The 24,250-nt window shown below is 37.3% G+C and overlaps 1 protein-coding gene across 1 annotated transcript in view; it reads right to left on the reverse strand.

The window, feature by feature from the left end:
* LOC102800787 (glutamyl aminopeptidase-like) overlaps nucleotides 1–24,250 on the reverse strand; it is a 48,198-nt gene that overhangs the window by 7,160 nt on the left and 16,788 nt on the right. The window contains exons 2-10 of the mRNA XM_085493794.1: nucleotides 8,067–8,208; nucleotides 7,119–7,265; nucleotides 3,367–3,490; nucleotides 2,737–2,891; nucleotides 2,511–2,624; nucleotides 2,268–2,402; nucleotides 1,708–1,770; nucleotides 1,329–1,394; nucleotides 674–846 (exon numbers count right to left, since the gene is read on the reverse strand). Of these exons, the coding sequence (XP_085349920.1) occupies nucleotides 674–846; nucleotides 1,329–1,394; nucleotides 1,708–1,770; nucleotides 2,268–2,402; nucleotides 2,511–2,624; nucleotides 2,737–2,891; nucleotides 3,367–3,490; nucleotides 7,119–7,265; nucleotides 8,067–8,208 (1,119 nt within the window). The remainder of the gene's footprint in view (nucleotides 1–673; nucleotides 847–1,328; nucleotides 1,395–1,707; nucleotides 1,771–2,267; nucleotides 2,403–2,510; nucleotides 2,625–2,736; nucleotides 2,892–3,366; nucleotides 3,491–7,118; nucleotides 7,266–8,066; nucleotides 8,209–24,250) is intronic.

Genomic DNA, 24,250 nt, shown 5'->3' on the forward strand with positions numbered 1-24,250 from the left:
ATAAAGTTTATATTATAGTTATGCATTTCTCTACCGAAATATTATTATGAGGGTTTAACTAAAATAATCGCAAGTAATTTCGTCAAAGTAACAAAAACTGATGTTACCACATAGTTACAATAATACTTAGTTACAACAAAATGAGAAATTGGCATGGCAAAAGTTCAAACTCTAGATAATGGCGATGAACACGATAAATACTTTCAACACTATGAAATTGTTTCGTGTTTTAGGGAAGAAAATTCAGAAATCATATTAAAAACAAATCATTATAAAATGTATTCCATATGCACATCAATGATAAATTATCGATTACATAAGAATGTGACAGAAAAGGCTATATTCTCCACAGTTTTGCATTTTATTTGTCTTGAATTATAAGTGTGTAGTGTGTTCAACCACTCATGTATAAGCAATAACTTTGATAAATATGATTTTTATTTTAGAAATGCTGTATTTTTCTGCATAAAAATGAAAAAAAATTCACAATGATGAAAACGAAAAATCTTTATCGTATTGTTTGGTTGTTCGTTTTGTTCCTTTTGAACTATTTTCAATAATTTATAACGATCTACTAAATCTACATAATTATGGCCTTACCTTAACAGTTTACATAATTACGCAATGTCGATTATTGTATCCATGGCAATTATGTATCCATGGTAATACTCACTCATACGGCGAATAAGTCGTATCCTCCGCCTCCGGATCAATCAAGAATCTGGTCTGTGTTAGTCTTACGAACGCTTTACCGGCATGATCATGTGATCTCTTTATTGTAATTACTGGGTATCCCATCTGTAGTGTCCATGTATCCATCACTCGGGGTACATCGAAATAAGTGTGCTAGAGAATGTTGATCCATAATGTCAATGTCAAATGCATCACTATGCAACAATACCCTTAATATCAGAAAAGTTAATATTCACTAAACAGATTTCTCCAACTATACAATATCAGATTTTTTTATCTATTATACAACATCGTTTTATTAGATGCCACTGTTCGCAATCCAAATAAAAAGTCACAAAAGTAATCCATCGTACCAAAAAATAACAGTGATTATTATTATCGCTTAAATGCAATGGATACCTATCACTGAATCGAATTATTTGGAAAGTCGGGTTTGTATATATTGTAAAGAAAATTCTTAACATGGACTACTGCCTTAATATACGTTCCTTGAATACGAGAGAACATTAAACAACAGTCCGATGCCCACACTAACAATTACTTCCACAGACTCTCTGGAATTCTGATTATATCTTGTCTAAGTCTTTGTTCAAACCCTAACAAACCCATACAAATATTGACGCTTCCATACTCACGTCAGTTAGTGTGTTCCATAAGTCAGCTGTCGTAGCTGATGAGAACTTGTACTTGTTCATGTAGTTCTGAAAAACACGTATCACGTATACAATACACATTATTCATTTGGAACTATTTGTACTTGTTTTTACAACGTATAGTAATCACGTAGTAACTTGCAACAATCTTCATAGAATACCTAATATTTTCAAGTGGTGTTTCTTAAGAATTGCGCAAGCTAGCCATGCCCCTTTATTAATACTATACATTGAACATCGTTTACCAACTGTATCGCACAGTAAACATTGAATGGTACTGAATAATTGATTGACGACTACAGATAAAAAATATGCGTCGCTGATTTATGTCAGAGAATCGAAATTGGAATGCGTTACTGACCTTGATACCGGTTCTGAAATCTTCACCCATGATAGATTCCAACATACGCAATATTGATGAGCCCTATTAAACAATAAACTTATACATACATATACTTATACATACATATACTTATACATACATATACTTATACATACATATACTTATACATACATATACTTATACAATATACTTATACATACATATACTTATACATACTTAAGCTAATACTGTGAAAAAACAATGACGAATATATAGAAGTGGGGGAGTCGTCAACTGCGCATGCGTCAGATGGCCATAGCGTGTCATTGTTTACAAACAAGCGTCTACCCATGGGTCTTTGCGTTTTTAGCGCGCGTTGTTATTGGGACTCAATTCCCGCGCGTGCGCAGGTGACGACCCTCCCGCTTTAAGTTAAGGGGTACGACGAAGGTGGGATGTATCAATGTGCACTAAGTGTTTCAGTCTTGAATGAATAACATCCTCTGACTAGGATAGAGTACTACTCAAACAAATCTGCAAACGTGTAAACGTTATATATGCCTATGTAACCGAGTAAGGATGCTTTACAAAGTACATACCTTACTGTAGGTTATAGAGTCGAAGATTTCATTAATCTTGTCGGGGTGTTCTAACGGTTGAATTATAGGATGTGAGCTCACTATCTGGTCTTGCTCCATGGCGTAGAATAGATCAGAGGTCAAGAACTGGTCGTACTGAAACAATTAAAATGAACGAAATGAATCAGAATAAGTTATTTGACCACTAATTTGACCATCACATTGACATCGCATCTGTAGATAAGAACTGTTGAAATACATTACCATTAACCAATCTGGGTGCACGTAGTTAACGCCTTCATACTCTAAATAGCTGGCAAATCCCTCGTTCAGCCAAAGATCGTTCCACCACAGACACGTCACAAGGTTTCCAAACCACTGTAAAAAAGAATATTATGTAACCTTTCACCTAAATAAAATAATTCTTCTAAATATAGTAAACAATCCTCATTTCAGACTAACTGTGAAAGTGTGTTTATAATATATTTACCAAGTGTGCTAGTTCATGACCTATCACCACGGCAACACGTTGTTTGTTACTTTCTGATGACACATCCGGGTCATAAAGTAGATTGGTCTCTCTGTATGTGATTATGCCCCAGTGTTCTGTTGCACCAGAAGGGTAATCAGGTACGGCTACCATGTCTGTAAAATTATTATATAAAGAAAATGACAGACATGATGTTTCGAATAAATAAATAAATTAATTAATTAATTTCTATGACTGGCTTTCCTAATTCACTGGCCCTCCCCTGGTAATTAATGTCCAGTTCCTAAGATTTGTTTTCCTCACTTGCCGTTCATATACCTCAGGGAAATACAATAATTTATCATGAAACACATTGTCCGACACATTATTGACAGAAATGTTTTTTAAACATAATTATGAAACACGAAATGTACACATCATCAAATGGAATGGAATATGGAATAAGCGAATAAGCATTTCTAGAGCGACGATGTGTGGATGCATGGTCACGTGACTGTGCAGGTGATTTGTGGTGTAATGCAACATGTGTTCACTATGATGCATATATGAATCAGGTGCAGTAGTCCTTGTATACAATAAGTAGTGTTACCTTCGTACACCAGTATGTAGTATGTAGTGTTTAGTAGTCACCTGATTTGAGCATAGGATACTCCACATCAAACCATTCATTCTCGAAATATTCGTGCATTCTTTTACCGATGTCTAGAGCGTAGAGAGTCTGGTCGATTTGGTCAGCATGAGTCCATACTCTGAACTGAAATAAACACCACGTAATAGGCAGGGGCGTCGATCATGGGGGGACAGGGGGGACACGTCCCCCCACTTTCTGAAGGGTGGGGGACACAATATCAACTGTTCCCTCCACTTTCCAGACTTACCCAAATATCAATAATAGGCTTATATCATAGCCTGCGTTTGTGTAAGGCCTTTGGTTCTGTGTACATGTACTGTATTCTTAATGATCAAGAATGAAAATCCAAGAATGAAAGTATGCATGCACCAAATGACTTCATTTTGGTTGCATTTTTAAAAGATTTCTACCTTCTGAGGGGGGCACATCCCTCCTCGGGGTTACACACCTATATTCCGACACCCCTATGTTCCGACATCCATATATATTCCGACACCCCTATGTTCCGACATTTCTATATTCCGACAACCCTATGTTGAGATGCTAATAGGTTCTGACACCTACGAAATTTTAGAAACGTTGTTGACATTTCACTGCGTTTTTATCTCTTTACTATAAGAAAAAATATCATTATTCTTCTTCAAATATTATTCTACGCTCACCTTTTGTAGCACAATGTTACATTTCTTTACATTAAAAAATAACTATGCCGGATTATAATACTTGCCACTCTTCTGGCCATGGGCTTTCATGGAGGTGTTTTTGTGATCATCGTCGGCAATATTCTCAGACGCGATGTATCCTATCAAGCTTCATACGCAAAATATTTATTTTTTTAATTACTGCCAAACGTTCAGATCAACAATAATCTATGTACCTGACAGTCTTCATGTGGGCCCCTAACAACTTGTACTCGGGGAGACCTAAATTACATTGTTTAGTACTTTTATGTTCGACGATCATCCAATAAATTCTGAGCCGGCCAGAATGTGCCATATTTTCAATGGAAATATGTACGCTAGTGGTCGGAAGCCAAAATTGGATAAATACCCCTTCCCATGGTAGAACCCATGTTTTTTCTCTGTTCAGCGTGATAGTTACAGAATACTGACTGTACAATTAAAATTAAGACAAGGCTGTCAAATTTACATGCCATAAAATAGACAGAAACATGGGAATTAATTTGGTCAATTTTGGCTGTAGAATCTGAAATCAGGGTAAATATGTTAGCTTTAAAAAATTATACACAGCGTCAAATAAAAAGGGAATTTTATGGGGTCAACTATATACAAAGATATAATCACGCAATAGCCTGTCATATATTAAATAGGAATACCTCAGACAAACACCATCATGTTATATATCAAATTAAAGCTATATTGATGTAGCGTACAAGTATTACGTTGGATATTACATCGTATAATCCAATTCTTATTGACATTATAAATTCATTAACTTTATTATACGTTATTCAAAATCATCAAATGGCATTTTCTGGGCAAATCCTGTCTATGATAAAATGAATTAGTCATGACATATTCATGTATTTGAAAATAAGTCTTTTTATGCTTTCTCAATATTTTATTTACTTATTTTTATATTTATTTATTTAAGAGAACGCTATTACACTGCCAAAAAATTACATATAGATAAAAATGGAATTCAAATAGATGGCGAGACGTTGCCTGACCTAAGATTTACATAAGTAAATTAAACATATGTAGCAAAGAAGTTTGGGTAATTTACACAAACGTAAAATACAAAATCGACGACTGCACAATTGAGCGAATAGGCAGTTTCAAATACATCTGCAGAACACCAAGGATTTTGAAGAAATAATGTAAAGTATAAATACGGGATATACATGTTTTGGCAGATATAAGGATAAGTATTTAAATTGTGTATTATACCAACTGTAATTTATGAGTGTAACATATGGGAATATTTTCAGAATAAAGAGGAATATCAGAACAATGCAATGGAACAACGAAGAATGGAATAGTGCTTTCTGACTTCCTTAAGGAAATCTGTCTAATATGGACCTTAACCTTAAACGATGAATTATGCATCAAATTTGCAGGTAGTATAAACTTGTGCAATATCCTCGCATTAGAGGAAGCCGGCCTATTGTACATTTGAATTATCGGATAAATATCTGATAATTTTCGATGTTTTAGATTGATATTAGACAGGGTCTACAGCTGGGTGGTGGTTTATTTTTTTAAACATGGAATTCTCTGAGACCTATCAATGTCTTAGATTGATAGGAAAACGTATAACGTGTGGAGGTAAACAAGGAATGTTGGCCGAAAACACACAATATAGGAATGGAAAGAGATAGTGTGAAACCTTTGTATTTTTTGGCAATCTCAAAAACTTATGCAAACACTACGGAATGCTAAATGCAGTGCCTATTCATCTCTCGCATAATAAATAAATATATAAATGATTTTAATTAATATGTAGATAAACTTGTAAAGGTGCTACCGGATGTAAACGGGAACATTGCAATTCCGCGACTGATGAATATCGAAGTACAACTTTCATAAAAAAGGTAAAATAATTCTCCGATAATTATCGATCTAAAACTTCGATAGTTAAGCAATCGGAGGATTTAAGGTTGGAACCACATCCAACTGACACGGATATTGTCAAATAATTGTCGAACTATTAGAATGATACAATGGGCAACATTGTTTGATAATTCTCTGATAATTATTCGATAACATTATGCAAGATCCCGCCTTCACGGACATTCGAGCATCATGGCCGGACTACATTACAGTTGGATTTCCAGTATTAACCCACAGGACATCCTGCTAATATCAAGGTAGTAAAAGGTCACGCACAGCTAGTCAGATTAAGTTTGACACAAGTATACTGTGTGTCGGAACATAGGGGTGTCGGAACATAGAGATGTCGGAACATAGGGCAGTCCCCCCTTCTCAGACACGCGCGGACATTGGCCGCTTACGCGGACACAAAAGTGTCCCCCTCGCTTTTCAGAATGAATCGACGCCCCTGGTAATAGGGATGCATCATATCAAAACTGTGGCATTTTCAGCATTATCATATACCTCGTATTTCTATGGGGAGTGCGCCCTCACATCCGGGAAATAAAGTCCCGTATTGCGCCTGGCCCAACTTTCATCATTCAAAGAAAAAAAACGCATCATTCTAAATTACGTCATGTGTTTGAGGTCACGCCGTGGTAAAATTACAATTACACCTATAAGGTATATGATAAAACCTTTATGGATTGGATACAGCTTTTGTTGCCCTCGGTCGTATGGCCTACATGTCCTCGCAAGCTCGGGCGCTTCTGTCGCACGACCCCGGGCCGCAAAAAGCCGTACCCAGAACATAAAGAATAAAAACAGCAATCCTCGGGGGCGGAGCTACGTCATAGACGTTCCACGTTGCTAAGACGCGCACCACTGTACATGCATTTCTATGGGCTCTGTGCGCGCTGCTGTGGAACGCCGGTCGAGCCGGTGAAAATTCGAGAAAACAACACAAACTCAACTTTGAAGTAATCCCGAACAACCAAATTTATATATGTTACACACGTAGGGCTAATCTTGTTACACTGTTCAGAGGAGTCTCAACAGTCATCCCAAAGTACCATTTTCTGCGAGTTTTGGGCCTTTGTTTTCACCGCCGCGGGTTGCCAGGCGGTGAAAATGCCCGGATGTCCGCGCCCGAGGATAGACAGTTGGCTCATGAGCAACGCTGTCTGTTTGTTACTTACCGGTATGGTTTTATTGAGACGTGTGTTTGTTATGGTCGTGTTTGTATTGATAAAATCACTGACAATATATGCTGTCAAGTATGAACTCATCCGTGGTGTTATCGGAAATGTAGTTTGCAAATAACCATCACTACGCTGGACAGTCTCCTGAAATATAGCAATTTGGAAGTAGAAAACAGACTTTGATTAAGACGTAAAGTCCGGGATGTGCCGCCCTCACCGGTGAAAAGTACCTCATATAACAAGTAAATAACTACAGAGGGCATATGTCTTCAGTGTACTCTCATTCCTCTGAATAAACTCAATTTCAATTCATTCATTCATTCATTCATTCATTCATTCAGATCTTAAATCTTCAAGCCTCTGATGTATATAGTAATATGTATATATTGCAATATATACCAGGGTGTCAAAAGCGATATCTCGTTAATCTGGTGAGCGTCACAAAGAAAAATACCCAGATAAAACCCCTCAATGTACATGTAGGATATTCTATGACAACCTGTGTTCGAAGCCAATGTAATGCAGTCCGGGAAAGTGTCAGACAATGTTTTATTCCACAAAAGATAATGAAAAGAACTCGACTCGGATGCTGAGACTAACCTATTTGCTACCCTTTCCCGCAAAGCCTAACATAATAATCTGCCTGTCCCATTAATCACTGTCACCAGGGTAATATTACTTTTCATACTTCCTTTCATAGCGAAGGGAAGACATTTCTGAACACACGCACAAATGATGCAAATGCGAAATCATGACCTAGCTGTGGAATCATACTCATAGCGACGTATACAACGCGTGTAAAATACATTATTTATTTACATGAAATTCGAACACGCGCGCGCGACGACCACCGAGCTTTAATATTCACCCAATCGACTAAAGATGGCGCCGTGTAAGAGAAATTGAAAATACTGTCGACAGACTTGAATAATTACAAGCACGTACCTCAGGATCCATATTTGACATGGCATGGTGGTCAGCATCGTGAATAATTGTAGTTGTATATGTCGCCTTATACTCAGGTTCGTCGAAGTTCGGAAATGCTCGGCGCGCATCGGTTGGTTGAAATTTACTGGTCGACAAAGCCCTGTGATAAAAGTAGAGATAATGAAATGTGTAGGCTTGCAATTGTTTTTTAGAAAATATTGTAGACTGGTGACTCTAATTTGTTGTCTATGTTTAATTCACGTCCGCTAGAAAGAATTGCCTCACCCACTTTGTGAGACTAAATACAACACTTGAAAAACACTTGAATGGACCAACGAAAACGAATATACACTACGACTCGCATCAACCGAACAAAACATGTAACGATGGTGGCATACGCGAACTATAAACTTAAGATGATACGAAATAAAGTTATCTCCACCACATCGGGCTGGTCACTGGTTCCTAGAACATTGAACTTAGGCTCTCGCCAAAAAGATAAGTTTCTGGTCAGCGCACGCCTGAGCTCAAAAGGAACCACACACGACGAAAATGAAACCAATAACAAGATAAAATAATAAACAAGAAAGAAATGTGCCTTTCATTTGAACCTCTCAGGACAAGACACAAATCTCATTCTAGCCTCACATCAATAACGGAATATAATACAATATATGAACAGTACTTTCAGAACTACTTTATGTTAGGCAATTCGTAGCACCGTGTTCGATATTGGATCAAAAGCATGTAAAATCATTATTTGTTTATTTGAAATTATAAGGCGCGTTGCATGACGGTTATGTACTGACTGTTATCATGTTCGAATATCACAAGTGTGTGTCACGCATGTAAATAAACCAATAGAGTAGGCAGTTTTAAAATTAGGGCAATTGTAAGTAGGTAATTACTTACTGCACTTTGGAATTATTACAATTCTACTTTTTCAGGTCTTTGTGGTAGGTAATACTTATCATAGCTGTAGCCTGGATTCTTTGGTGTTTTTATTACCATGCTTAGGGGGTTGATTTGTATCTCTGATAACACCATAATTATATGCACACTACATCGCCCTGTCCATATAGTCGCACCATCTAGTGACGAAGCACTTCCGTGACGTCAACTTTTTTTTGGTGTCGTGCGTAAATAAAAATACCGTTTTATATGTTTTTTAAATATTGTAAAAAATTATAGATTACACAACCAAACATATATATATATATAATTGTCTATTTTAACGAGTGAGCTGATTGGGCAGTGCGTCTGATAACAGTTCGAATCCTATGTTACGCGCTGTAATTCATTAGTGTTCGTTTGTCTATATTAAAAGGCGATGGTCGTCACACGGTCGCACCACGCATGCGTGATATATCAGTCACATATGAGCAAAATAGCGATTTTGGATGTTGCGCAGACCAAAGAGTACAATCTTAGACGTTACCAAGCTTTAACTGGATAATTTCGCGCACGTACACGTGCGATATTTATGTTGACAAACATTGATTCTCCCACAGTTCAATGCGCTCTTCTAATGGAAAGCAAGAAATAAGTTTTGACCTAGACGCGACGTGAATTACCTTTGATACTTTTCAATCACTAAAAAAATATTTAAAATTAAAGCTTAGTAATGATTCAGTTTGTTTGTTGGTCTGCGCAACAGTCAAAGTTAAAGTCAAAATCTTTGATCACATGAGAATTAATTAACTATTTAGATTAATGAAGATTGTTGTTTTGTTTTTCACAAGTAATTACCCCGTTGACAGAGATTTGCAAGATCGTCACAATAATGTTCAGAAGATAGTAACTCTATGTGATACATATTACACAATGTAGTTATACTATTCCTAGTTACATGATGCTACATCGTCTAGTTAATAATAGTAGCTGGCAGCACAGGCAGCGACAACATCAAGATCGATGTGTCATTTCCAGGTCAATTATTCATACATTTGTTTTAATTGTTCTAACTGAACTGGTAAATGATACTTACATGTACGATCATCTTTATGTATAGATTTATCAACATTAAGCTGAACTGGTAAACGGTACTTACATGTACGATCATCTTTATGTATAGATTTATCAACATTAAGCTGAACTGGTAAATGATACTTACATGTACGATCATCTTTATGTATAGATTTATCAACATTAAGCTGAACTGGTAAATGATACTTACATGTACGATCATCTTTATGTATAGATTTATCAACATTAAGCTGATTTATATTGATGTTACTTAACATAAAATATCAGTTATTTGTTTTGTAAACAGTGATAGTAAACACGCACGTGTTTCTCTAACAATTTAGTTCTACTTGCTATAGGTTTTACACACGTAATTAATGATGAATTCTTGCATGTTATAATAGTAAGATTGTAACATCCTACTTTTTTGTGATTAATTTCTTGGGCTGCAATAACTTTTTTATTTTTTATTGTGTTCCAAAATAGATGTATGTTATCCCTGGCCCAATGTTCTGAATTTAGTAGAATCGTGTGATTATGAGGTGTTCAAAACTTGCCATTGTTATGGTAAAACATCTCGGCTTCACGCCTGTTCTTTGACTATGGATGAGTATATTATTTCCACTTTCCCAGCATTTTTAAATTTACATATGTTTTAATGACATTATTACGCTTGTAATATCTATAATTGGCAATATATCTTAATCACAAATGAAAGCGAGAAAACCACGTGACTCGTTTTACATACGAACTTGAATCATGTTCCATTCTGCCCCGTCAACCTGTCCACCGTTTCAAAAACCATGCTTACATATATCATTGGAACAGTTAACTCTATGACGGGGAAAATAAAACAATATTTGAGGGACAAAAGTAAGTCGTGTGGCCTTCTCGGTTTCAGTGAGATTTCGGTGGACATTTACGTTTAAGATGTTCATTAGTATGCCAGACCTATTTTGGTAAAAGCATAGATTCTTCAGACTGTATATATTATATAATAATACTAATTTCATTTATTACACCACAGTGAAAGTTAACAAATCATTTTAGGCTGTTATGTAATAAATTATAAAAACAGTGACACAAATAAAAAGTTGTATGATAAAGCGTAAGTGTACAAACAGTAAAGCAGTAAGGGAGTAACAGTAAGCAGTTTCCTTTATCTTGGTAAAATATATACACAAGAATAATATAATAAGTGAAATAATATTCTAATTACAATTTACAGAATTCTTCCAACAAGCGCCCGTTGCTAAAAGTTTTAGTCAAATCATTGTGACATTTTCCAAATTCTGAACTATGTTTGTGTTCAAGGCGGGATACATATGTTCAGTATTATTACGCTGTATAAAGTAATCCTAGCAACGGTGCAATAGATTTACAAATTGTTAATTCATTGATAACATTTTGAAAACACATTTGTATTTGGATACTAGCAATTACGAAACCAAAAAACAATATAATGAACCAAATTGTGTACATATGTGAAGACATGGCCAGGTTCAGAATATCATGACCTCTACCGACTAAATCAACCAATATGGCTACAACGCAACATAAACAAACACGAGTGTAAATAATAGTTTAAGAAAATACAAAACCCGACCGTGCTGGGTGGCTTTAATTGTAACCCTTTCAAAACAGACCTGACTAAACAATGCGTTGAAATTTGGATATAACAATGAAATATTGTGAAAGTTTTCTTGACTCTATGGCTTTGTCAATAATGACACACGATGTCATGTATGACTAAGAGTTCATTGGAATGGCAAAACATCAATCATGATGTCATTAAACATCACCTATTCCGACATTGGCATCGACGTTTTGAATTTCTGAAGATACGTCTTCACAAATGAAGTCACTTCACAAGCTGAGCTTCCAACTACATACATTTTTTAAAAACACGTTTGCTAATTTTTGTTAACAATTTCCCATCTGCGGATTGGTTATGTATATAGTTGAGAAATACAATTGGCAAAAGTGTTTGTTGAGTACTAGACTAGCGCAAATACTGTTTGCATAACATCACTGGAAAGAAAAAAATGTTTGACTGAATAAAAACAACAGTGTAACCCATTGTTCAACACATTGTTGATTACAAGCTGGGGTCAGTTTAATATCGCAATATATACACTTAATCACGTCATGACAGCTACGACCTCGAAAGGAATGTTTTGAGCAGGGAACAATTATTGGTCAATTTAATTTCATTAATGTCGAGGTCAAATTTATATATAGCGAACATTTCTTAAATTCCGACGTCGAAGACTATACAACTGTGGTGCCTTGCATACAGCGATGTGTCAGTATGAAGAGTGGACACGTGGGTATTACCGATTACGTAACACCGCGCCTAGACAGTCACTTTTTATCGCGTGCGAGGCCTACATAGTTTTCGTTTTATCAGTTGTTGGCATCGAACAGTTAACTGACTGTAAAATGACACGAATTATAATAAAATACACGAGGGTGTCAGTACATACTCATTGATACAACCGAAGTGTACATTTCAATCCAACCATCATTTCAAACTAAGGTCAAACTAAGATCACCACGTATGTATAAATTAACATCGTTGTTGCTTTAATCTCGTCGTTGTTACCAAATACTCATATAGCAGTAATGTATACACAATTCTTTAAAAAACGTAATTTTTACAGTAATTTATGTTAACTCCAAATGTAAAGACTACTTGCATATCTAATCTATGTACAATAAACCGCGAGGATCTCATTAAAATTGGTTAGAAATCAAATGACGTACGTTAGGTTATTTATTTTTATTTCCAATTTACAAACAAAATAAAATATTTCCAATATTGTAGTGTGATGTTTTCGAAATAAATATCAATATATTACAATTTACTTGGTAACAATAATCTGTGAACATAAATTAACACGAATGCACTTTATGACGTCACGTATATCAAATGGTGCCGCCCTAGATATCTCAAGGTGAATACGTGATTTTTTCTTATACGCGGAGGATAAAACTATCTGGATTGACTTTAAAATAGTTCACACTAACAGCAATCAATGATTCTATCAACCTTACCGTGATGGATTTTTTATTTACGCACGAGACACACGTCTCTTGAATATGACAATTATCGAAAATGAAAACAAAAATCTAGTATATGATGATGATACAAAAATATTCTTTGCACCTAATAGTTCATAGCTAATATCAAAAAAATGGCGGATCGGTGAGATGGCAAATCTTGGGTCGTAGTGAAAAATAAAACAATGTTTTGCAAAAACAATCCTGATTTCGTAAAATATTCGACCACTACACAAACAGATTTCTAACAGATTCAGAGAAGAAAGAACACATATAGACATACTGTGAGATCTCCAGTACACATATAGACATACAGTGAGATCTCCAGTACACATATAGACATACTGTGAGATCTCCAGTACACATATAGACATACAGTGAGATCTCCAGTACACATATAGACATACTGTGAGATCTCCAGTACACATATAGACATACAGTGAGATCTCCAGTACACATATAGACATACTGTGAGATCTCCAGTACACATATAGACATACTGTGAGATCTCCAGTACACATATAGACATACAGTGAGATCCCCAGTACACATAAAGACATACTGTGAGATCTCCAGTACACATATAGACATACTGTGAGATCCCCAGTACACATATAGACATACTGTGAGATCCCCAGTACACATATAGACATACTGTGAGATCTCCAGTACACATATAGACATACAGTGAGATCTCCAGTACACATATAGACATACTGTGAGATCCCCAGTACACATATAGACATACTGTGAGATCTCCAGTACACATAAAGACATACTGTGAGATCCCCAGTACACATATAGACATACAGTGAGATCTCCAGTACACATATAGACATACTGTGAGATCTCCAGTACACATATAGACATACTGTGAGATCCCCAGTACACATATAGACATACTGTGAGATCTCCAGTACACATATAGACATACTGTGAGATCTCCAGTACACATATAGACATACTGTGAGATCCCCAGTACACATATAGACATACTGTGAGATCTCCAGTACACATATAGACATACTGTGAGATCTCCAGTACACATATAGACATACTGTGAGATCCCCAGTACACATATAGACATACTGTGAGATCTCCAGTACACATATAGACATACTGTGAGATCTCCAGTACACATATAGACATACTGTGAGATCCCCAGTACACATAAAGACATACTGTGAGATCCCCAGTACACATATAGACATACTGTGAGATCTCCAGTACACATATAGACATACTGTGAGATCTCCAGTACACATATAGACATACTGTGAGATCCCCAGTACACATATAGACATACTGTGAGATCTCCAGTACACATATAGACATACTGTGAGATATCCAGTACACATATAGACATACTGTGAGATATCCAGTACACATATAGACATACTGTGAGATCTCTAGTACACATATAGACATACTGTGAGATCTCCAGTACACATATAGACATACTGTGAGATCTCCAGTACACATATAGACATACTGTGAGATCTCCAGTACACATATAGACATACTGTGAGATCCCCAGTACACATATAGACATACAGTGAGATCTCCAGTACACATATAGACATACTGTGAGATCCCCAGTACACATATAGACATACTGTGAGATCCCCAGTACACATATAGACATACAGTGAGATCTCCAGTACACATATAGACATACTGTGAGATCTCCAGTACACATATAGACATACTGTGAGATCTCCAGTACACATATAGACATACTGTGAGATCTCCAGTACACATATAGACATACTGTGAGATCCCCAGTACACATATAGACATACAGTGAGATCTCCAGTACACATATAGACATACTGTGAGATCTCCAGTACACATATAGACATACTGTGAGATCTCCAGTACACATATAGACATACTGTGAGATCTCCAGTACACATATAGACATACTGTGAGATCCCCAGTACACATATAGACATACTGTGAGATCCCCAGTACACATATAGACATACTGTGAGATCCCCAGTACACATATAGACATACTGTGAGATCTCCAGTACACATATAGACATACTGTGAGATCCCCAGTACACATATAGACATACTGTGAGATCCCCAGTACACATATAGACATACTGTGAGATCCCCAGTACACATATAGACATACTGTGAGATCTCCAGTACACATATAGACATACTGTGAGATCCCCAGTACACATATAGACATACTGTGAGATCTCCAGTACACATATAGACATACTGTGAGATCCTCAGTACACATATAGACATACTGTGAGATCCCCAGTACACATATAGACATACTGTGAGATCCCCAGTACACATATAGACATACTGTGAGATCTCCAGTACACATATAGACATACTGTGAGATCCCCCGTACACATATAGACATACTGTGAGATCCCCAGTACACATATAGACATACTGTGAGATCTCCAGTACACATATAGACATACTGTGAGATCCCCAGTACACATATAGACATACTGTGAGATCCCCCGTACACATATAGACATACTGTGAGATCCCCAGTACACATATAGACATACTGTGAGATCCCCAGTACACATATAGACATACTGTGAGATCCCCAGTACACATATAGACATACTGTGAGATCCCCAGTACACATATAGACATACTGTGAGATCTCCAGTACACATATAGACATACTGTGAGATCCCCAGTACACATATAGACATACTGTGAGATCCCCAGTACACATATAGACATACTGTGAGATCCCCAGTACACATATAGACATACTGTGAGATCCCCAGTACACATATAGACATACTGTGAGATCTCCAGTACACATATAGACATACTGTGAGATCCCCAGTACACATATAGACATACTGTGAGATCCCCAGTACACATATAGACATACTGTGAGATCCCCAGTACACATATAGACATACTGTGAGATCTCCAGTACACATATAGACATACTGTGAGATCCTCAGTACACATATAGACATACTGTGAGATCCCCAGTACACATATAGACATACTGTGAGATCCACAGTACACATATAGACATACTGTGAGATCCCCAGTACACATATAGACATACTGTGAGATCCCCAGTACACATATAGACATACTGTGAGATCTCCAGTACACATATAGACATACTGTGAGATCCCCATGTACACATATAGACATACTGTGAGATCCTCAGTACACATATAGACATACTGTGAGATATCAAGTACACATATAGACATACTGTGAGATCTCCAGTACACATATAGACATACTGTGAGATCTCCAGGACACATATAGACATACTGTGAGATCTCCAGTACACATATAGACATACTGTGAGATCTCCAGTACACATATAGACATACTGTGAGATCTTCAGTACACATATAGACATACTGTGAGATCTCCAGTACACATATAGACATACTGTGAGATCCCCAGTACACATATAGACATACTGTGAGATCTCCAGTACACATATAGACATACTGTGAGATCTTCAGTACACATATAGACATACTGTGAGATCTCCAGTACACATATAGACATACTGTGAGATCCCCAGTACACATATAGACATACTGTGAGATCCCCAGTACACATATAGACATACTGTGAGATCTCCAGTACACATATAGACATACTGTGAGATCCCCAGTACACATATAGACATACTGTGAGATCCCCAGTACACATATAGACATACTGTGAGATCCCCAGTACACATATAGACATACTGTGAGATCTCCAGTACACATATAGACATACTGTGAGATCTCCAGTACACATATAGACATACTGTGAGATCCTCAGTACACATATAGACATACTGTGAGATCTCCAGTACACATATAGACATACAGTGAGATCTCCAGTACACATATAGACATACTGTGAGATCCCCAGTACACATATAGACATACTGTGAGATCTCCAGTACACATATAGACATACTGTGAGATCCTCAGTACACATATAGACATACTGTGAGATCTCCAGTACACATATAGACATACAGTGAGATCTCCAGTACACATATAGACATACTGTGAGATCTCCAGTACACATATAGACATACTGTGAGATCCCCAGTACACATATAGACATACTGTGAGATCTCCAGTACACATATAGACATACTGTGAGATCCCCAGTACACATATAGACATACTGTGAGATCCCCAGTACACATATAGACATACTGTGAGATCCCCAGTACACATATAGACATACTGTGAGATCCTCAGTACACATATAGACATACTGTGAGATCCCCAGTACACATATAGACATACTGTGAGATCCCCAGTACACATATAGACATACAGTGAGATCCCCAGTACACATATAGACATACTGTGAGATCCCCAGTACACATATAGACATACTGTGAGATCCCCAGTACACATATAGACATACTGTGAGATCCCCAGTACACATATAGACATACTGTGAGATCCCCAGTACACATATAGACATACTGTGAGATCTCCAGTACACATATAGACATACTGTGAGATCCCCCGTACACATATAGACATACTGTGAGATCCCCAGTACACATATAGACATACAGTGAGATCCCCAGTACACATATAGACATACTGTGAGATCTCCAGTACACATATAGACATACTGTGAGATCTCCAGTACACATATAGACATACAGTGAGATCTCCAGTACACATATAGACATACTGTGAGATCCCCAGTACACATATAGACATACAGTGAGATCCCCAGTACACATATAGACATACTGTGAGATCCCCAGTACACATATAGACATACTGTGAGATCTCCAGTACACATATAGACATACAGTGAGATCTCCAGTACACATATAGACATACTGTGAGATCTCCAGTACACATATAGACATACAGTGAGATCTCCAGTACACATATAGACATACTGTGAGATCCCCAGTACACATATAGACATACTGTGAGATCTCCAGTACACATATAGACATACTGTGAGATCCTCAGTACACATATAGACATACTGTGAGATCTCCAGTACACATATAGACATACAGTGAGATCTCCAGTACACATATAGACATACTGTGAGATCCCCAGTACACATATAGACATACTGTGAGATCTCCAGTACACATATAGACATACTGTGAGATCTCCAGTACACATATAGACATACTGTGAGATCCCCAGTACACATATAGACATACTGTGAGATCCCCAGTACACATATAGACATACTGTGAGATCCCCAGTACACATATAGACATACTGTGAGATCTCCAGTACACATATAGACATACAGTGAGATCCCCAGTACACATATAGACATACTGTGAGATCTCCAGTACACATATAGACATACTGTGAGATCCCCAGTACACATATAGACATACTGTGAGATCTCCAGTACACATATAGACATACTGTGAGATCCCCAGTACACATATAGACATACTGTGAGATCCCCAGTACACATATAGACATACAGTGAGATCCCCAGTACACATATAGACATACTGTGAGATCTCCAGTACACATATAGACATACTGTGAGATCTCCAGTACACATATAGACATACAGTGAGATCCCCAGTACACATATAGACATACTGTGAGATCCCCAGTACACATATAGACATACTGTGAGATCTCCAGTACACATATAGACATACGATGAGATCTCCAGTACACATATAGACATACTGTGAGATCTCCAGTACACATATAGACATACGATGAGATCTCCAGTACACATATAGACATACTGTGAGATCTCCAGTACACATATAGACATACTGTGAGATCCCCAGTACACATATAGACATACAGTGAGATCTCCAGTACACATATAGACATACTGTGAGATCCCCAGTACACATATAGACATACTGTGAGATCTCCAGTACACATATAGACATACTGTGAGATCCCCAGTACACATATAGACATACTGTGAGATCCCCAGTACACATATAGACATACAGTGAGATCCCCAGTACACATATAGACATACTGTGAGATCCCCAGTACACATATAGACATACTGTGAGATCCCCAGTACACATATAGACATACTGTGAGATCCCCAGTACACATATAGACATACTGTGAGATCTCCAGTACACATATAGACATACTGTGAGATCTCCAGTACACATATAGACATACTGTGAGATCCCCAGTACACATATAGACATACAATGAGATCCTCAGTACACATATAGACATACTGTGAGATCTCCAGTACACATATAGACATACTGTGAGATCTCCAGTACACATATAGACATACTGTGAGATCCCCAGTACACATATAGACATACTGTGAGATCCTCAGTACACATATAGACATACTGTGAGATCCCCAGTACACATATAGACATACAGTGAGATCCCCAGTACACATATAGACATACTGTGAGATCCCCAGTACACATATAGACATACAGTGAGATCCTCAGTACACATATAGACATACTGTGAGATCCCCAGTACACATATAGACATACAGTGAGATCTCCAGTACACATATAGACATACTGTGAGATCCTCAGTACACATATAGACATACTGTGAGATCTCCAGTACACATATAGACATGCAGTGAGATCTCCAGTACACATATAGACATACTGTGAGATCCCCAGTACACATATAGACATACTGTGAGATCTCCAGTACACATATAGACATACTGTGAGATCCCCAGTACACATATAGACATACAGTGAGATCTCCAGTACACATATAGACATACAGTGAGATCTCCAGTACACATATAGACATACTGTGAGATCTCCAGTACACATATAGACATACTGTGAGATCCCCAGTACACATATAGACATACTGTGAGATCTCCAGTACACATATAGACATACAGTGAGATCTCCAGTACACATATAGACATACTGTGAGATCCCCAGTACACATATAGACATACTGTGAGATCTCCAGTACACATATAGACATACTGTGAGATCCCCAGTACACATATAGACATACTGTGAGATCCCCAGTACACATATAGACATACAGTGAGATCTCCAGTACACATATAGACATACAGTGAGATCTCCAGTACACATATAGACATACTGTGAGATCCCCAGTACACATATAGACATACTGTGAGATCTCCAGTACACATATAGACATACTGTGAGATCTCCAGTACACATATAGACATACTGTGAGATCTCCAGTACACATATAGACATACAGTGAGATCCCCAGTACACATATAGACATACTGTGAGATCTCCAGTACACATATAGACATACTGTGAGATCCCCAGTACACATATAGACATACTGTGAGATATCCAGTACACATATAATGGTTTACAAGTGTAGAAACCCTCATGCAAGATATAGATGTTGTCACCATTGTAAACTCAAGTGAAAAAATAATTAAGAAAAATTTAGACTTTATTCATAAAAAAATAAACAAATCATTTGAGAACCAATGGATCTTAGACATGCATAATGATAATAGAAAACAAACCTTGGCTAAAAACAAACTAAGAACATACAGACTTTTCAAACAAGATTTAAAAATTGAAAATTACCTAATTAATATGCAGAACCATGGTCTTAGAAGGTTAATTGCAAAATTCAGGACAAGCAACCATGACCTTAAAATTGAGAAAGGCAGACATAATAATGTGCCGCTGGATAAAAGAACATGTGATATGTGCAGCCAAAATATAGTTGAGGATGAGCAACATTTTGTAATGAAATGTCCATAGGGACAAATTATTCCTGACTGCACAAAATAAAATTCCAAATTTTGATAAAGAAAATAGTCAGAATAAATTCATTTTGATTATGGCAAACCATACTCTAGCACCAGCCTTAGCTGTCTTCTTAAAAAACAGCTATGGAACAAAACAGCAACAACTATCAGTGTATTAGGCCACATTTTGTGTTCATTCCATATTCTGTATTCACCATTGGCTGCAAATTGTCTTTTTTGTTTTTGACTTGTTTTATTTTTTTTAGAAAAGTTTTTATTTTTTGTTTTGTTTTTTAGATTGTAGTTTTTTTTTTTAAATTTCTTTCTGTAAGACCCTTTTTATCCTTTCCTAAGGATTTTATGCGTCTAATAAAAAAATAAAATAAATAAAATACAGACATACTGTGAGATCTCCAGTACACATATAGACATACGGTGAGATCCCCAGTACACATATAGACATACTGTGAGATCCTCAGTACACATATAGACATACAGTGAGATCTCCAGTACACATATAGACATACTGTGAGATCTCCAGTACACATATAGACATACTGTGAGATCCCCAGTACACATATAGACATACTGTGAGATCTCCAGTACACATATAGACATACTGTGAGATCTCCAGTACACATATAGACATACTGTGAGATCCCCAGTACACATATAGACATACTGTGAGATCTCCAGTACACATATAGACATACTGTGAGATCTCCAGTACACATATAGACATACTGTGAGATCTCCAGTACACATATAGACATACTGTGAGATCTCCAGTACACATATAGACATACTGTGAGATCCCCAGTACACATATAGACATACTGTGAGATCTCCAGTACACATATAGACATACTGTGAGATCTCCAGTACACATATAGACATACTGTGAGATCCCCAGTACACATATAGACATACTGTGAGATCTCCAGTACACATATAGACATACTGTGAGATCTCCAGTACACATATAGACATACTGTGAGATCTCCAGTACACATATAGACATACTGTGAGATCCCCAGTACACATATAGACATACTGTGAGATCCCCAGTACACATATAGACATACTGTGAGATCTCCAGTACACATATAGACATACTGTGAGATCCCCAGTACACATATAGACATACTGTGAGATCTCCAGTACACATATAGACATACTGTGAGATCCCCAGTACACATATAGACATACTGTGAGATCCCCAGTACACATATAGACATACTGTGAGATCCCCAGTACACATATAGACATACTGTGAGATCCCCAGTACACATATAGACATACTGTGAGATCCCCAGTACACATATAGACATACTGTGAGATCTCCAGTACACATATAGACATACTGTGAGATCTCCAGTACACATATAGACATACTGTGAGATCTCCAGTACACATATAGACATACTGTGAGATCTCCAGTACACATATAGACATACTGTGAGATCTCCAGTACACATATAGACATACTGTGAGATCCCCAGTACACATATAGACATACTGTGAGATCTCCAGTACACATATAGACATACTGTGAGATCCCCAGTACACATATAGACATACAGTGAGATCTCCAGTACACATATAGACATACAGTGAGATCTCCAGTACACATATAGACATACTGTGAGATCTCCAGTACACATATAGACATACTGTGAGATCCCCAGTACACATATAGACATACTGTGAGATCCCCAGTACACATATAGACATACTGTGAGATCCCCAGTACACATATAGACATACTGTGAGATCTCCAGTACACATATAGACATACTGTGAGATCCCCAGTACACATATAGACATACAGTGAGATCTCCAGTACACATATAGACATACTGTGAGATCTCCAGTACACATATAGACATACTGTGAGATCCCCAGTACACATATAGACATACAGTGAGATCTCCAGTACACATATAGACATACTGTGAGATCTCCAGTACACATATAGACATACTGTGAGATCCCCAGTACACATATAGACATACAGTGAGATCCTCAGTACACATATAGACATACTGTGAGATCCCCAGTACACATATAGACATACTGTGAGATCTCCAGTACACATATAGACATACTGTGAGATCTCCAGTACACATATAGACATACTGTGAGATCTCCAGTACACATATAGACATACTGTGAGATCCCCAGTACACATATAGACATACTGTGAGATCCCCAGTACACATATAGACATACTGTGAGATCCCCAGTACACATATAGACATACTGTGAGATCTCCAGTACACATATAGACATACTGTGAGATCTCCAGTACACATATAGACATACAGTGAGATCTCCAGTACACATATAGACATACTGTGAGATCTCCAGTACACATATAGACATACAGTGAGATCTCCAGTACACATATAGACATACTGTGAGATCTCCAGTACACATATAGACATACAGTGAGATCTCCAGTACACATATAGACATACTGTGAGATCCCCAGTACACATATAGACATACTGTGAGATCCCCAGTACACATATAGACATACTGTGAGATCTCCAGTACACATATAGACATACTGTGAGATCTCCAGTACACATATAGACATACTGTGAGATCTCCAGTACACATATAGACATACTGTGAGATCTCCAGTACACATATAGACATACTGTGAGATCCCCAGTACACATATAGACATACTGTGAGATCCCCAGTACACATAACGACATACAGTGAGATCTCCAGTACACATATAGACATACTGTGAGATCTCCAGTACACATAACGACATACAGTGAGATCTCCAGTACACATATAGACATACAGTGAGATCTCCAGTACACATATAGACATACTGTGAGATCTCCAGTACACATAACGACATACAGTGAGATCTCCAGTACACATATAGACATACAGTGAGATCTCCAGTACACATATAGACATACAGTGAGATCTCCAGTACACATATAGACATACAGTGAGATCTCCAGTACACATATAGACATACTGTGAGATCCCCAGTACACATATAGACATACTGTGAGATCCCCAGTACACATATAGACATACAGTGAGATCTCCAGTACACATATAGACATACTGTGAGATCCCCCGTACACATATAGACATACTGTGAGATCTCCAGTACACATATAGACATACTGTGAGATCCCCAGTACACATATAGACATACCGTGAGATCTCCAGTACACATATAGACATACTGTGAGATCTCCAGTACACATATAGACATACTGTGAGATCTCCAGTACACATATAGACATACTGTGAGATCTCCAGTACACATATAGACATACTGTGAGATCTCCAGTACACATATAGACATACTGTGAGATCCCCAGTACACATATAGACATACAGTGAGATCTCCAGTACACATATAGACATACTGTGAGATCCCCCGTACACATATAGACATACTGTGAGATCTCCAGTACACA

The sequence above is a fragment of the Saccoglossus kowalevskii genome, chromosome 19 (assembly GCF_978046115.1).
Source record: "Saccoglossus kowalevskii chromosome 19, keSacKowa6.1, whole genome shotgun sequence".
Classification (NCBI taxonomy): Eukaryota; Metazoa; Hemichordata; class Enteropneusta; family Harrimaniidae; genus Saccoglossus; species Saccoglossus kowalevskii.